General features: G+C 32.0%; 1 protein-coding gene across 4 annotated transcripts; it reads left to right on the top strand.

Annotated features, from left to right (window-relative positions):
• Positions 1–656: 656 nt before the first annotated feature.
• Positions 657–17,591, top strand: LOC144836964 (FHF complex subunit HOOK interacting protein 2A-like). Of its 4 annotated transcripts, none has more exons than XR_013611425.1 (17): positions 657–830; positions 1,634–1,712; positions 2,256–2,425; positions 3,102–3,206; positions 3,379–3,501; positions 5,020–5,133; positions 5,578–5,771; positions 6,265–6,456; positions 7,024–7,213; positions 7,627–7,955; positions 8,375–8,465; positions 8,764–8,907; positions 9,533–9,673; positions 10,130–10,233; positions 11,184–11,213; positions 13,161–14,349; positions 14,510–17,591. XR_013611425.1 is itself a non-coding variant. In XM_078691917.1 (16 exons), exons 1-16 carry the CDS (start codon positions 744–746, stop codon positions 13,264–13,266), a joined length of 2,199 nt encoding a protein of 732 aa, XP_078548043.1. In that variant the 5' UTR covers positions 657–743; the 3' UTR covers positions 13,267–17,591. The 4 variants fall into 4 exon arrangements, 2 of the variants coding, with proteins under 2 accessions (XP_078548043.1, XP_078548045.1); XR_013611424.1 differs by having other exon boundaries at positions 13,161–15,494; positions 15,557–17,591; XM_078691917.1 differs by having other exon boundaries at positions 13,161–17,591.
• The last annotated feature ends 342 nt before the right edge of the window (positions 17,592–17,933 follow it).

The raw sequence follows: 17,933 nt of genomic DNA, 5'->3' as shown, positions 1-17,933 counted from the left end.
GTTTGGAGCAATAATTGTTCTCATATTAAGTGCATTTGGTAAGTGTTTTTATCTATCATTCATAGTAGATCAAGTTAGTTAACAGTTTCAAACATATTATACTTTCTTTTAGATTCATCTTATCAATAAAGTATGTTTAAGTATTATTTCGCAGCCTTTAAAGCAATGTTTTGAGAACTATTTATTATTGTATGATTTTAATTTTGTGCACGTCGATGTGCTATGCCTATTGAAATTAAATTTTATATTTTTGTCGACATAATGTGACTGCTACTGTACTAGTGTGACTAGCTGTGGAGCTGAGTTAAATTATAGAGAACATATATGGATATGTGCGCTTTATAAATCTTATTATCTTATCCTATGCCTTTATACCCATATTTTTATTACTGACTCTAAATTGTGTGTTTTTGTGTATTTTCATATTTTGTAATACCTTCTTAAGCAAGGAAATTGCTATACAGAAAACGTTACCAACGCAAACAATCTCAATGCTCAAAATACTCCGTTAAGTAGTACTTAACGGAAAAACTATACTCACAACGGTAAAGTCCCACGAATACGACAATAATTAACGCAAGTTAACGAAAACAAATAGTTTGTTGTGAAAACACACTAACCGATTACGCATGCTCAGTAAGGGCTGCCATGTTGTCTACGGAAGTTATGTTTAGGAAGGTTTAGGGAAGAAATAATTTATTTTTGATTGTTTTAACCACTGATTTTAATGAAAATTTACGTCGATGAATAAAGGAGAGTTAGCCTCTAGACTGAAGAAAGGCAAGATGTTCAATAAATTTGCAGCAGCCTTACACAGTGCAGTTGAGGCGGTAAGAAATGTCATTGCGTTGTTAATCGTGTCGTCGTACGTAGGCTAGCCTACTAGGCCAGACTACTGGCGACTGGGGCTGCTCCACCGCGCCACCTGACATAGAACAAGGCAAGCGGCTGTCATGGGAAATCTAGGCCTAGAATACCAGACTTTCTAGTTATTCCTAGAGAATAACATAAAGCCACCTGGTCCCAGGCGTCCGAGTTATAATGTTTATCGCAAATATCGTTCGCGTTTATTTAAATGTTGTAAATTGTTTATTAATGTCAATGAATTTAATAGGCCTAAAAAAAAAATTATTATTCCAATAAATTCTGTAAAAAACCTATGAAGCCTATATTTATAGTGATAATATTATTAATTAATTAGGCCTCTAGGCTAGGTAGGCCTATTTTATATTATTGGTTTATTTAATTTTTAACATAAATAATTCTTTTTGGAGGTATATATTCGATAATAAATTTAATTTATATTAAATATCTAGGCTAAATACAACTTTAAATAAATTGTAGTATTGTGTTAGAGAGTATTTATTTATTTAAATTAACAATTTTGAAAATTGTATCGTATGAAATGGTAAATAGTATGATATTATATTAATTCATAGTGTGGTTACTAATAGCAATATTGAAAGTGTTTTTGGTTGGCTAAAACTCCTTAGTATCCAAAATACCTGTTTACAATTTCTTTTCTTTCCTTTGTATTGCGGATTAATTAGCAACAAACATGTTTTTGTTTACTTTCTTTTACATATTATTTTGGTGGTGATTCTGCAGATAATAGTCTTTTGTTTTCTTTCAGCTTGCACCATCTCAGTCCCTTCAAGAAGATTTTATCTTTCATTGGAAAGCAGTGACACATTATTTTATCAATAATAAAGGTTTGGCTTTTTATTCAGTTAAATTGTTCTATAAATAGAATTGAACCCACAACTGTCACATGACAGAACCTACAACTCAAGGACAATCAAATTCAGGAACTTGTAAACAACTATGAAATTTCACATCTTTTTAAACTTTCATGAAATAATTAACACATATAATAATATTATAACAATTAATAATATCCTGGATTTATAAAGCTCCTAATGTTGTGAAACCTCTAAGCACTGTATACTGTATGACAACATCTATTTAAGCCATCTTTCTCCTTCCCCCTCCCTCAATTTCAAAATATTGGACCCACCAATGAAAACTTCCAAGTAAAAGGAAACATTTGATTTCAACTACTGTACCCAAAACTTACATACTTAACCATAACATTATATATTGAAATATCTACATAATTGTTAAATTAAAGTAACATATTTGCATACAGTAAGTAACATATTTGCTCAGTAAAATTGTATAATTTGTTTAATGCAGTATATATTTTTTTTTTACTTGCAACAAATTTAAAAGTATCTTGTACAATTAACTTATAGATGATAAGAAGCCAGTTCAGGAGAGCAATATCCCAAATCATCTTGATCAGATGTTGGCAATCTTGGTCACAGAGGAATCCGAAATGGAAGACAACCTCTCCGGTCCATGCATGGAATACTTATTACAACATAAAACATTGGAAACTCTACACTCATTGGGAAAAGCAGATGTAAGATATTATTTTTAGCAATCTGTAAATAAGAATGGTTTTCCTTCCATTTTAATAATAATAATAATAATAACTGGTACTTGATATAGCGCATTATGCTGAAAGCCTCAATGCGCTTTATCAAGACAAACAAATTTAAACAAATTTCAAATTAAAAAGGTGGGTTTTGAGGAGAGATTTGAAGACACTGGTGGAAGTAGCCTGACGGATTTCAATAGGCAACGCATTCCATAGAGAGACGGATGCTTTTGATCATATAGTTGACAACTAAAACCACACTCTAGATTAGTTTTTAATCTGGGTACTATGTTCATTTTTATATATAAAGCTCTGTCTACACTATCAAACATTATGTGACAAAAAAATGTGATGTGCCCATATATGGACATGATGATGTCATATCACTACCATATTTGGGCATATCACTACCCTATTTGGACACATCACACTTTTTGTCAAACTAGTTTGATAGTGTAGACAGAGCTTTACACAAGAAAATAACTGTACTGTACTTCCTAGTCTCAATTAAACTTAACCCCTGTTTTTCTTCTCTTTAAAATAGCATGTAATGACAAATGCAAGGAATTCTACATTATTATATTTTTTCACTATCCAAATCTTGAATAGAAATTACCAAAAAATAATTATAATAATTAATAATAATATTTTTTTTCAGTGTCCACCTGGTATGAAGCAAATTGTTTTAAATTTTTTCACCAAGCTGATAGGAAAGATTAAACAACCTTTACTTCCTCATATTAATGTCTACAAACCAGTTAGTGTAAGTATATTATTATTGATTTATATTATGTTGAAATGGATATCATATTGAAACATGGCATATTAATCATATTTTAGCATTGGCCTATAGCGTTTGTGCAATTTGATGTATTTATATACAATTTACTACACATATTGAATTGATCTATTACATTTTTCTTGTTATTTATCAGAGGTTAATAAAAGTATGTGGGGAAATCAGAGCTGGGCCAACAGAACTGGAAGAGATCCAATTCCTGTGCATAGTGTGTGCTAAGATCAGACAAGATCCTTATCTAGTTAATTTCTTTATTGAGGTAAGTTGAACCAATAAAACTGTAGATAGACTCTGAATTGAAGTGCCATGCAGGAAAAAATTGAATACCCTATTGATTTGACCACTCTCTTTTAAACATGAAATTGGTTGTGAGAGTGGGATTATACATAAGAACTAAAGCTCTGTCTACACTGTCAAACTAGTTTGACAAAAAAGTGTGATGTGCCCAATGGTAGTGATATGCCCAAATATGACCGTGATATGCCAAAATATGGTAGTGATATGACATTATCATGTCCATATATGGGCACTTCACATTTTTTTGTCATATAAAGTTTGATAGTGTAGGCAGAGCTTTAGTGTAGTCTATTTTTATTATGCGTTATGGCGTAATGTTAAGCAACCAGACCAGCTTGCGAGAAGGTTGAGACATGTCTATGCCACAGTGCTTCTTTCTCAATCTGTATTCCTCAGTTCTAACCTAACCTCAGACCTAATACATTTTCATTTAATGTTATTACTATTGCATAACATTTTAACATATGTTTAACCAACTGCTACATTGAAGGATAAAAAACCAAAACCTGATAGTACCACAACAACAGTAAGAATATTTCATTTAATAATGTTATGTTTTTGTTGTTTTTTTGTTATGTTTTGGACCAAGGACAAATTTTTATACCATCATCAGTTTCAGAGATTTAATTTTAGAATCTTCAAATAAAACCAAATGTGATGTTTTTTTAGTGAGCTTTAGAAAGTTAAATGTTCAAAAAGCTATTGCATGCAACTTTATGTGTGTTAATAATATTGTAAATTTGCCCATCCTGATTAGAAAATATACCTAATATTCTGTAGGTGTATACCCCATACAAGAGTTCTACAAAGCTAGCTAGACTTGTGCATTATTATTATTGTATATACTGTTTTTCAACTAATATTTAAAGAGTTTATAGTATTTGTTATGTAATTTGTATTGTTACTAGAGAAATAATATACAGTGACAGCTGTTATTGTTTTTTGTTTGTTGCTTGCTTTAACGTTGCTATTAATTTCCTTTCGTAATTCAATACTAAATTTATAATAATTTCTATGGTGTTTTATTTTTATGTGTATAAATTATTATATATATTATTATTATTATTTGATATGCATCCAACAGCGAGTAACTCGCCAATTACAGGATGGATAAACTATTTTATAATTTAAGAGCAATTTTAGTATTTAAAGTAATATTCTTCTCTTTTTTTTGTTACATTTGTATATGCAGTGTTTTGCTTTAATTTTGTAGTTAAGTCACAAATCTGGACCTCATGGGAGACCAGTACTTATGTATTGAATGAGTTTTCCAGAATAAAGAAAGATATGAATGAATGAATTCTTATAAACTAAGTCTCATTTGAGGCTTAGAGAGTGGAGTTGAAAGAGTTGTGAGTGTGAGTTACAACCCTGCACTAGGTCAGGATTGAACCCTGGACCTTGGGTTTGGAAGGCAAGCATGTTAACCACCAAGTCACAGCTCTACTACAAATTTCAACATCTTTATAATCTTTTTCAGGGAGATCTTCCAAGTAAAAGTCCGTCAACAAATGATACAAGAAGAAGATCGCCCTCACATCTGCCAATGGAATTTAATTTAATAGACTCCCTTCTTGCACTTCTTCAAAGCCCAGTAAGTTATTTTAATCCAAAGAAAATCATTATTACTATTAAAATATCCAGAATATTTGTACTGTATAAAGGCCAATTTACACAGACAAACATTAAATAGAAAACCACATAACCTGTGGAATCTGTATCTACAGTATCTTCAGCAGAAACAGTCCACTCTGCGATGTGTGTAAGGAATAACATAGATTTTATATTTTTATTACCGTTTATGATGGAAATACCAAGTCAGTGTATAGATATATTTACAGTATCTATGCATTTTTGTAAGAGCAACAAGACTGTAAGCATTTTCTCATGGATAAGCCCAATGATTTCCTTGAGCACTACCAGCTGCCTCTACTATCTGTTTCAAATGATCTCTTCTAGCTGTCCAAATTGGCCTTTACATTGGCATACGGTAGTAATTATACATCTAAACACTACCTTATTCTTGTCCAAATTTTAGGACAGCAAAATAGCAGTGAAAGCATGCGAAGGGCTACTGCTTATATCCAGTATACCTGAGAAGCATGCAGCACAGTGTATATCAGAACATCCTATGTTTTGTACAGTGATGGCTGAGAGGTTATGCAGTTTGTACACAGCACTACCGTTGTGTATGGACCCTGTAGATGTGGAAAGTGTAGAGGCAAAATGGGGGTAGGTTCTTCAAATTAAGACAGTAAAACCCATATTAAAGGGACAACTTCGTGTCACAACAAAATCTCTCCTTAATAATGTGGCCGTAGTGTTAGAGTGCATAAATCCTCATGTTTGTTTCATGTGAAACTCTCCCCTTAAATCCTCTAAATAGGATATTCCCTATGAATGTCCACTGAGTAGGAGTGTGGCATGTATATCAGTGTCCCCTGAATAGGTATGTCCCGAAGGAGGAGTGTCTCATTACTGTATAACTAAAAAAGCGCACCATAATGTGTATAATATAATATATATATAGATGCAGTATATTGAATTGGGTACCTATATAAATTAAAACTCGGCTGGAGGAAATTATCCAACACTTTTTGGTTCATATATGCACTCTCAAAAATGGAATAGCGTTCTTATATTTGTAAATTTATTTCTTATTCATTTGCTCAATATCTATGAGTTTGAAGAACATTTTCTTGAATAACTTTTTCCACATTTTCAGGTTGGATACGTGTAATGATGGAGAAGACACCAGTATGTTTCACGGTAAAAGACAACTCATCTCTTTGCTGTCGTGGTATGATTATTGCGATCAGATGGTAAATGAATCTCATCCCATGATCAGTAGAACAATCGCAAGGAAAATCAATGAATGGTTCTTTATACCAGTGCTAGAACCTTTACTTTTACAATCGTTAGTATCAATTTTAATTTTATTGGTCAAGTACTAAAAGTAATTTACTTTTAGATTAAATACATATGATTAGACAGAGCTTCTTTTGAAATTCGACACTTGGATGGATTATCAGAACATGTTATTGATGTCATGATATGACCTTATGTATTTATAAAGGTGACCATAAACAGCTATGTTGACAAACAAGGGGCCCTCATGATGAATTATGAAAAGTGTCTGTGTGTGACAGTGGCTGTGTATATACAGTAACCCCCTACTCGTATTAAAAGATGTATTATATTCTTTAAAGTGTACATGAGCCAGATGTGTACACTGGACCTACGGTTTATAGACCTTATCCAAGAAGATTTGTTCTAGCACCAGAACCATGGAGTGAGTGAGGCTCGAACTCTTGCCGATGTTATGCTAGGTTTTACGGTTTCAATCAACTCAGAACCAACCCTTATTCAGGGTATGTCCCTTTTAAAGGACACTTTATTTTTAAGAAAGTGTCTTCCTAATAGGGGTTCTTTACTGTATATAAAAACAGAAAATAAGCCAAATATATTTACCTTTTGATTTCAGGTCAGAAGCCGGTATTCTTACTAGTACAGCACACCTAACAAAATTACTCAAAATGACAACATCCCCCGAGTTACTATCTCAAATGGTCTACTTTATACTAGGCGATGGAACAGGGGAGGAAAAGCCTGGCGATAATACACACAAGCTACGGCATAGGCTAATAGAAAGGTGTGACCATCTAAGTGACGAGGTAATGATTGGTAATTTTGAGCTGTTGGATGAAAAATATTAGTTTAGCATTTAAAATATTCATTCCTAAAACTTAATTATTATTATTTTTTATTATTATTTATTTTTTATACTGGGTAGCCTCTTCAGTTAAAGATTGTTCTCACAGAAGAGGGCCCAGTGTATAGTATTATGATGATTTTGTGACAGTGGCTGTGTGTGAACTAGTACACCGGGGTAAACCTCTAATCGTCTCGAAAGATGTTCTAGGTTCTAAGTGCACATGAACCAGATGTGTACACTGGACCTACGGTTTATAGTCCTATCCGAGAAGACTCATTCTACCACCAGTGAGCCTCGAACCCTTGCTGATATTATGGCCATGTATTACGGTACCACTCACTCACTCTTAAATCATTCTATTATTATTTTCAGATTAGTATAATGTCTTTAAGAGTATTTGAAGTCCTACTACAAAAACCTCATCATCATATATTTCGAAATCTAGTCCTACGTAACCTAAAAACAAGAGCGTACTATGATAGACCATCCCCCTCACTTGCATCCCATGAAGGATCTCCAAGTGACAGTGGGATAGAGCCTGGTGTGGAAGCTGGCGGTGATGGTCCATCACAAGAGGGCAGTGTTCCCGGTAGTCCGCTAAGTGTACCTGGTAGTCCAGCTAGTTCAATCAATGATTCTGATGTGTCGCCAAATGGGGAGTTGGTGGATGAAGCTCAGGGTATTCATAGAGTTGTAAATTGGTAGGTCAAGATTGTGTAATCTTTAATTGTAATGTTAGAAAACCATGTGATAAAAAGTGGATGTTTTTTATACTATCATTTAGTTGCAGTAAAATGATTTAACAGGCCTTACCTTTTTATTTGATGTGTGCGATTGCAAGCACACACATAAAGCTCTGTCTACACTATCAAACTTTATGTGACAACAAAATGTGATGTGCCATATATGGACATGATGATGTCATGGCACTACCATATTTAAGCATATCACTACCATATTTGGGCACATTACACTTTTTTTGTCAAAGTAGTTTGATAGTGAAGACAGAGCTTAACACATCAAATACCCTTGAGATGTGCCATTTACAATAAAAATAATAATATATCAGTTATACATTTTGATATACATCAGATATAAAAAAATATTTATTTTTTTTTAGTTTTCTTAGTCTTTTACCCGATGTTGCTAAATCTTCATATATTACTGGTGATGTTGGGTATGATATGTATTTAAGGGACGCTCATAAACATGTAAGTATAAAGAGACATAATTGTACTAGAACACCGAACAAACAAATTTGCAAATAAATCTTGGGTGGGACTTGAACCAACGACTCTCAGATCACTAAACGTGGCACAGGCGATCATTGTGTCGGGTACTTATAAAAAATACCGTCATGAACTGTGCTGCAGTCTAGAAACCCAACCAGAACTTAAAAACAAATTAAAGAAAGTAAGTTATCCCGTCTTACAGACAAAGATGAAAATGAATTTCCCACACGTAAAACAAAACGGACATATTTTATCAAATATTTATTTATTTTTTCAGTATAAGAATTGTCTAGTACAGTGTTTATCATGGGATTGGCCTAGCCATCCAGTTCCACTGGAAAGGTGCAAGAACAGCGGTGCATTCTATGAAGGTTACTTTATGAAAGTGTTATTAGACAAAGTCTCACGGATGCTGGATCAGGTTAGTCTACTTCTATTATAATAATGAATGTTTATGAGTTGAAAGCTGGCATGCAATAGAACCAATAAATAGAACCAGAATACAACTTTTACCATAGAATTAATATTGAATGGCGTGTGATACAAAAATAGCCAATCAAATTGCAAGGATACACACAGGTGTATTATAAAGCAAGAACACGTAATAATGAATGTTAATGAGTTGAATGCGAGGAAAAATGTCTATGGGTTGAAAGCTGCCATTAAATAGAACCATTAAATAGAGCCAATATACAACTTTTACCATAGAATTAATATTGAACAGCATGTGATACAAATAGCAAGGATACACACAGATGTATTATAAAGCAAGAAAAACTTAATAATGAAATGAGTTGAACGGGAGGAAATATTTCTGAGTTGAAAGCTGCCATGTAATAGAACTATTAAATAGAACCATAACTTTTACCATAGAATTAATAGAAAATAGCAAATGGCAAGGATAAAAACAGGTGTATTATAAAGCAAGAAACACATTTTTAATGATGTATACTACAATTAATCATTTCCTTATCTGATAAATCCTTCCATTAAATAGCTTAAAATCTTGTTCATTTTCCAAAATCTTTTACTTTTTTTCTTCCCAGCCATACGAGGTGAATCTGCAGATGACACTTGTAATTGCCAAGATTGCCCACCTGCCTCATCCGCATATTCATGAGTTACTATTAGATCCTTATTTGCCAGTTGCACCTGGTTGCCGAACATTATTTACAGTATTAAACAGGGTATTCTTAATTTTTTTATTGAGTTAAACAAAATATGGATGTGGATATAGTCCCACACATAAACAGAAGGTGGATAGACTTTGAAATCATGAGACGGATTGAAATGTTATTTTAGACAAGCTTTTTTTTTATTATTTCATACGCATTCAACAGCGAGTAACTCGCCAATTACAGGATCGATAAACTATTTTATAATTATTATTATCGTGCTTATAAACTAAGTCTCATTTGAGGCTTAGGGAGTGGAGTTGTAAGAGTTGTGAGTTACAACCTTGAAACTAGGTCAGGATTGAACCCTGGACCTTAGGATTGGAAGGCAAGCATGTTAACCACCAAGCTACAGCTCCATTTAAAAATGATATTTCGTCATCATACCACTCAACCATTATAACAATGAATTGCACAGTTGCGGTGAGTCTATTGAAATTTAATTCACTTTATTTTCAATTGTTATAGGTGGTTATGGATCTGAAGGCACGAATGAGGGTATTATCTGACTTCCAGAGCCAAATGATTATTGTTAGGAAACAGCTCATGGGAATGGTAGAAGACGATGAAAGGTTTGTGATACTATACTGTAGTGTTGAATAGTAGTATAGCGTGGAATAGTAGCTTTGTAAAATTGCTTTTTTGTAATTTGTAAAGTAAAGCACATTGGTGGATTAATGGCCTTTTAATTACACAGTACTCTGGAAGCAATGAAGCATAACCGGAATATGCACATGCTCAGAAATATCACTGACTTAATCAGCGTTGGGACAGTTGTTGTATCTATGAATTTGATGTAGTTGCGCAAGCTATCACAAAACAGTGCTAAAGTTTGTGTGCACACATCCACTATCCATATTAAATGTTTTATAACTTTCCAACACTATTTTTGTACTATGACTACTTATACAAACATAATTTAAATGTTTAATGTTCAAACCTCTTGTAAATCTTCATGTGTTATGTCAGTAATGTCCACATTAACAAAAGCACAGTAGGCAAAATGTGCGATTTACAATGTTCTGTTATCTGAATGGTAATAAGCTCACCTTTGATCTCTGATCAATCACTTTTACTTTCATAATATTTTAATTGGTGAGGCTAAATACATACAAATTGTGCAGCTACCCTTTCAGATGAAATGTTAAGCTGTAGGTTCTGAGCGCATTCCCTAATGATGTGTACCCTTCAGAAAAGATTCCTGTACTCTTACTATACTTTACAACCAGAGACTCATTAGAAATAAAATAAAATCAAACAATTTTGAGATATCCGTAGTGTCACTTGACACAGACTTGGCTAAGGTTGAAGCAAGTGTGGTTTTAAATAATGGGCCTAGAATGTGTACAGAGAAAAAAGATCCTACAATCGACATTAGTAATATATAGCTTGGGTTACATACAATATTCTGCACATAAATTTTCGTAAGACTTAGTTCACACTATGGGACTCCACCAAACCCTGAATATATCTGAACGAATTAAGTTGAATGCTATTTGTTTTTGACAACCAATTTTTACAGACACAAGATTGAGGATAATCCAATCATGAAGTAAGTTTATTGATGCATGCAACAAGCATGAACTGACGTGATGCTACATATACACTTATACCAAATGTTTAATATGTCATAACATTATTTATATTAATACTTAATTATCAAACAGCTAGTCTTTGAAAATCCTTCTATTTTGAAATATGTGATGTGGTCAGTTCTCAAGCGTCTATAGATGTAAAAAATGTTTCAATGCTTCTCTTTACGAATCTAAATTCAAGTTGCACTGTGTCCAACAACAAATTCTTAACTTTGTCTTGAAACAAATTATTGTGGATAAACAGTAGAAGTAGTGAGAAACTTAAGTAAATTTGTAATACTTGGAATCTAAAATCTATGTAAACAGTCCATAATTATTTTAACTAGTAACTATGCCTTAAAGGTTATAGTCAAACCTCCTCCACACACATTTTCAGATTGATATCATTATATGTGTGGTATATTAATAAAGAAACAGTTAAAAATGATAGTCATAAGGAATATTAATATCATTAGAATTCAAAAATTGAAATCCCACTGACTGCATCACTATTAACTTGTCTGAAATTAACTAACTTTAGAAATAAACCTAATACAAATATATAATCCCAGTTTTTCTTATAAAGCTAACACGAACAGCGCCCTCTAGAATTGACAGCCGTTTAGTATTAACTAATTATCATTTTAATCATAGAGCAATGAATCTAATGACCTTTTAAATTCTAGCGAAGTTTTCAGTTCTTGTTGCTAACCCAAACAGCGCCATCTATAATTGACAGCCATTTATTATTAACTACTTATTTAAATCATAGAGCAGTGAACCTAATGACCTCTTTTAAATTCTAGCCGAGTCGTCAGTTCTTGTTGCTAACCCAAACAGCGCCATCTATAATTTACAGCATTTATATTATATACTAACATAACATTTTTATTATTATTTTAAAAAGTTTTTTTTGTTTCAGCCAGTTTATGTTTATCATGAAATATGCTGCATGTATGGATTGTGTCACATTAAAAATATTTTAATTTCTTGTGTTTTGCCGAGAAAACATTTAAAGTTGTTTAATGGAATTTGTTTCCATCATTCCACAAACAATATAAATATATTTGTTTGTAAAACAACAATTTCAGCCTTATTTTTACTATATATAAACCTGAATAAAATAAAAATAGATGATTAAACCTATTTATTTGGTTGGATATACATGTAAAAAATATGTAACAATATTTATCTTTTATTTAACTTTATTCAATTTATTTGTTATGAAATGTGGATATTTTGGTTTTGTAAAGAATAAGTTATGTTTAATTTTTTAATCAATTTTGGCAATTTTAGTACATTACTACAATCATTTATTTCATATAGATTTATTAACAAAATATTTACTTTGACCTAACATTTTTCTATATAAATAATATAGCTTTAAATGTTCAGTTAAAATTACAGAATGTTTAATTATGATCTTTACATTGTGTTTTGTTTTTGTTATGTATAGCTTTCTTTGTTGCAATTCTTGTATGAGTAATTGTATAAAGCTCTGTCTACACTTACAAACTTTATGTGACAAAAAATGTGATGTGCCCATATATAGACATGATGATGTCATACCACTACCATATTCGGGTATATCACTGCCATATTTGGGCACATCACACTTTAGTTTGATAGTGTAAACAGAGCTTAAGGAATGAGTGCATGATAAATGTATAAATGGTCATGCATGGATCATAATGAAGAAATACCACTAATTTAACAAAAACTGAGATGTCTTTTCCAGATTATTTTCATTTTGTGTGGGTATTATCCAAGTAATTAATTTCCAGAAAGTGACCCTTTTAGTTGTCTCCCAATGGACAGGTTCTACTGTATTATTTTTATTACTGTCTTGCGTATGTATCAAACTCAAAACGTTGGTAGCAGGAATTCATTTGTTACTAATAAGATTTTTATTTTCTATTTTGAAGTTTGCCTCACATAGACTTACTGGAAGCAGTGATTGTTCTGGAGGAATTTTGTAAAGAACTTGCCGCAATTGCATTCGTAAAACATCACACGTCGAGCAGTAGATGATGAAAAGAACACTGAACTAACTCTGCCACAGAAGGAATGACATAATGGTTGACCCCCAGGTTAATCATTTATGTAAGGAAACACTGTACTAACTCTGCCACAGAAGGAATGACATAATGGTTGACTCCCAGGTTAATCATTTATGTAAGGAAACACTGTACTAACTCTGCCACAGAAGGAATGACATAATGGTTGAACCCCAGCGTGATCATTATATGTAAAGAACACTGTACTAACTCTGCCATAGAAGGAATAACATACTCGATGACCCCCAGCTTGATCATTTAAGTTTTGTTTTTGAGTACTGGGTGATCTTATGATGGAGCCAGGTAAACATCATCAACTGGTCTGCTATGGATAGTGTACACAGCAATGGAATCTGCTTTGTAAAGTTATAAGCGAGGTGTGTCTCACAAAAGGTGACTCCCACTCCACACAGACTACATTAATTTATGTGCTTCAATTAACCAGATCGAAGGAAATGTTGTTTTATTTTCTTGCTCATGGAGAACTGATTCACACTGAGCTAATTATGCTGTCTTTATCTTGTATGGTAATTAATGCGGAAGTCATTAAACAAGATTCTTACTCACTGATGGTATAATTCTGTGTTCTCATGGAGTAAGTATTTCTTCTAGAATCATTTTAGAGGAGTTTTGATGTCACACTGAGCTAATGACGCCATCTTTATATTGTGCTAGGTAATTAATGCAGAATATTGGTACTTGGTTAATTTTTGCATAAAAACGTAAACAACTTATTTAACTTAACAAAGCTGACTGAAAAATTGTTGTTGTTTTATTTATTTTATATATATGTAATTGTAGACAACATTATTACACATACCTGTTTCCTCTCACTCGGTATCTACTAGTATACAGTAAAACGTCTTTAAAGGTACACCTTCGAGACCCAACAAAGTGTCCCCGCAATAGGGGTGCCCCCTTAATAGCGGTGTCCCCTTAATAGGGGTGCCCCCTTAATAGGGTGTCCCAAATTACACATACATGTTTCCTCTCACTCAGTATCTACTAATAGACAGTAGAACCTCTTTAAAGGTACACCTTCGAGACCCAACAAAGTGTCCCCGCAATAGGGGTGCCCCCTTAATAGGGGTGTCCCCTTAATAGGGGTGCCCCCTTAATAGGGTGTCCCAAATTACACATACATGTTTCCTCTCACTCAGTATCTACTAATAGACAGTAGAACCTCTTTAAAGGTACACATTCGAGACCCAACAAAGTGTCCCTATAATAGGGGTGTCCCCTTAATAGGGTATCCCAAATTACACATACATGTTTCCTCTCACTCAGTATCTACTAATAGACAGTAGAACCTCTTTAAAGGTACACCTTCGAGACCCAACAAAGTGTCCCCTTAATAGGGGTGTCCCCTTAATAGGGTATCCCAAATTACACATACATGTTTTGTGTGTCCCCTTAATAGAGGTGGTGTCCCAAAGTAAGGGTTCTACTGTACCATGTTCCATAGCAGATCACTTTAAAATATAACTCAACCAAATAATATACACATAATAAAGTTTACCTTGACTTACATGCAGATGCTGTTTATTTTTCTGAAGAACTTAAATAGAAAATGTACTAAATAAACATAGAATTGAGGATTTTTATAATAATTGTATGCCAATTTCACATGTGGATGCCTTAACAATATGTTGTTGGTGCTAAGTTAATAGTTTATTGATTTTTAAAGTACATTGAAAAAAATTTAATTTGATATTCATTGCTTTTGTGTTTAAGAGATTGAAATGATACAGCTTGCCACACAAGGTGGTGTGATGTCATTATTATCTGAATTAGCTCTAACACCTCCCCAATTTATTTTTCTTTGAATTATTATTATTCCATATGTTTTAATGATGTAATTATTATGCTAATTAATATATATCTACACTAAAATATGCATGCATAAATAAAGTAATATAAAATCAGTAATTGATAATCAATAAAAGTGTGTGTGTATGCATTTGATAACATTTAATATATTTAAATTACTCAATGAGTAAAAACTTTTTTTTAGTAATATATGCAAACGGTTAACAAATTCTAAAGCAACAACCTTGACTGAATCAGTTCTATTTTTATGGAGGTAGGAAACTTATGTATAGAAAAAAACATTTTAATAGTATTAAGTCTACACTATCAAACTTGTGCCCAAATATAGTAGTGATGTGCCCAAATATAATAGTGATATGCCTAAATATAGTAGTGGTATGATATTAATATCATGTCTATATATGGGCAAATCACATTTTTTTTGTCACATAAAGTTTGATGGTGTAGACAGCTTTACACAATTAATTTTACTCTTTTTATTCATATAATGTATTTTATGTATAACCACAATTATAAGATGTTGGAACTTTTTTTAACTATTGTTTTAAAACTAATATTTTATCTTACTTATGTAAACTAACCTCTAGGCCTATTGTTTTATTTTTTAAATTAAATTGTTTATTTATTTTAATTTATGACGTTTAATTAATTAATAATATAGTTTTCCCACCAATTAAATACAAATTTTGTGACCAGAATTTTGTGGTGAGTTTAAATCCGTAAAGTACTTTGGTAAATTCTAGTACATGTTGCGCACATCCAATCCACAAATATGGTTACTATTTCAAAGATTGTGTTTCCTTTTTATGGTGAAATTAATTAAATAGTTGATACAGGGTATACTACAGAGAAGTAAAATTTCTCCATGGTACAGATATGACACTATAGCTTGGTACAATGTTGTGCTTAGGTCATTGGTTCAAAGCCTATAATACTCCTTAAATATTTACGGTGTATGTCTGTGTTTTTTTTTAAAGGCAGAAAATATTGCAGATGTCATTAACAAAATATTAATTTGAGGTCATCTGAAATTTGTTTTTTTATTCATTCATTTTTATTTGTGAATAACATTGTTTAATTATGTAGATCATCATTGTTTTGTTTTGTTAGGTCTATTATGATTTAATAATTAAATTTTTGTTTTCTTTTTAATTTGATTGCTACATTATGTATGTATAGTAGAAATAACATTAAGGAACCATGTCAAAATGATTCTGCTGCAGTTACTGCAGTAAATACATTTTCACTCTTCACCTGTTTATTCAATTATTTAACAATATTTTTGGGGTAAACATACAGACAGTTTATGTTGTTGCAATAAAAAAAAATGTACATTAGTTACTGCAGTAACATAATTTGGACACGTTTCCCATATAAACAGCAATAATCAATTAATTAATTATTAGCATCATAATAATTAATATTCATTTTAAATATTAATAGCTGAAAAATTTTAAAATATTTTTTTTGTAAAATCTTCGTTTTATTATAACCTTGCCTACTCTTCCATTTAAAACCACCACTAAAATCTTATTCTGTTAATTTGTTTATCGTCGAGTACAGTTAAAAAACTTCACCACCTTAATGTGCGGGACCTTGTGGGGAACTTTTTAAAATATTTCTGCCTGTTTCATATCTGGTAACTAATGGCGCATAATTGTTACATGCATGGGAAATGGTTTTTTTTATACTGTACATTTTTAACAAGTTTATATTTTTACTAACAGCTAGGCTGACACTGGTGGATGTATTTTCCGTTTATAGAACTAATTTAATTGTATATATCAAAGAAACGTATACATTTGGTTTAAGATCATGTTTAATTGTAAATAAGATACACTTTTATTATATTAAAACAACCAATAAGACTGTAAACTACTGTACTACCTTCAGCTCTATTTCATATTTTGAAATAGTGTTTACCAGGTTTCCATTTAATCAGATTTAAAAAAGGTGTTTATTTTGAAACACTGTAATTATAAATTTAAAATTGATGTACAAAAAAAAATCATTCTAAAATAAGCACGCTGATTGAATAAGTTTGCTTGTTTATGTAATTTTTACGAGATTTAAACGGTTCAAAATGAGGATTAGGAGGTAATTTAGGATGTATTACCTAAAAAGTGTAAACAACTTTAGCAGCAAATTATACAATAGGCCTAAATGTCAAAGTCACCTAGGGAACTATTTTGTTCAAAGTGACATTGACAACCATTATTGGTATATAATAAAAGTTATTTTTGTAATCATTAAATGCTTGCCAACTCGAAACAGGTAGTTCAAAGGTCATGGTGTCTGATCCATATTTATAACGTGCACGTATAAGGTGCGGATAAGCACGAACGATTATTAGCGCACTATGATGTAATGTTATTAACAGCATTACGTAATGTTATATAATATTAATATAAGTCACATGGCGGTGTAAGTTATTGATTTGGTAATATATTCAATTGAGAAAAAAAACGATTTCTGCGTCTTTTATTATTATTTGAACGTAGTCCTATCGGGTATTTATCTACGTAGAATTTGAAAATTAATCCATAAAGGATTTCAAAATACTAACCACTACATTACCAATCCAAAAATGCAACTCTAAATGTATGTCTTCTTTCCTTATTCAAGGAATTTATTCATAAGAATAACAGAATATGAATAACTTCTAAACCTCACGGTGATATACTGAAATTTAATTAATTAATTTGAAACAACAAAGATGAGGAAATCTGTGAGAATAAGAAAAAGTCGCCCCAACCGATATTCGAACCCGGAGCCTTCTGCTTGATATGCAGATGTCCTAAGCATTAGACC

This window comes from Antedon bifida, chromosome 3 (genome assembly GCF_963402885.1).
Source record: "Antedon bifida chromosome 3, ecAntBifi1.1, whole genome shotgun sequence".
Classification (NCBI taxonomy): domain Eukaryota; kingdom Metazoa; phylum Echinodermata; class Crinoidea; order Comatulida; family Antedonidae; genus Antedon; species Antedon bifida.
The sequence above is the reverse complement of the archived record's forward strand: the minus strand, read 5'-3'. Positions and strand labels throughout refer to the sequence as shown.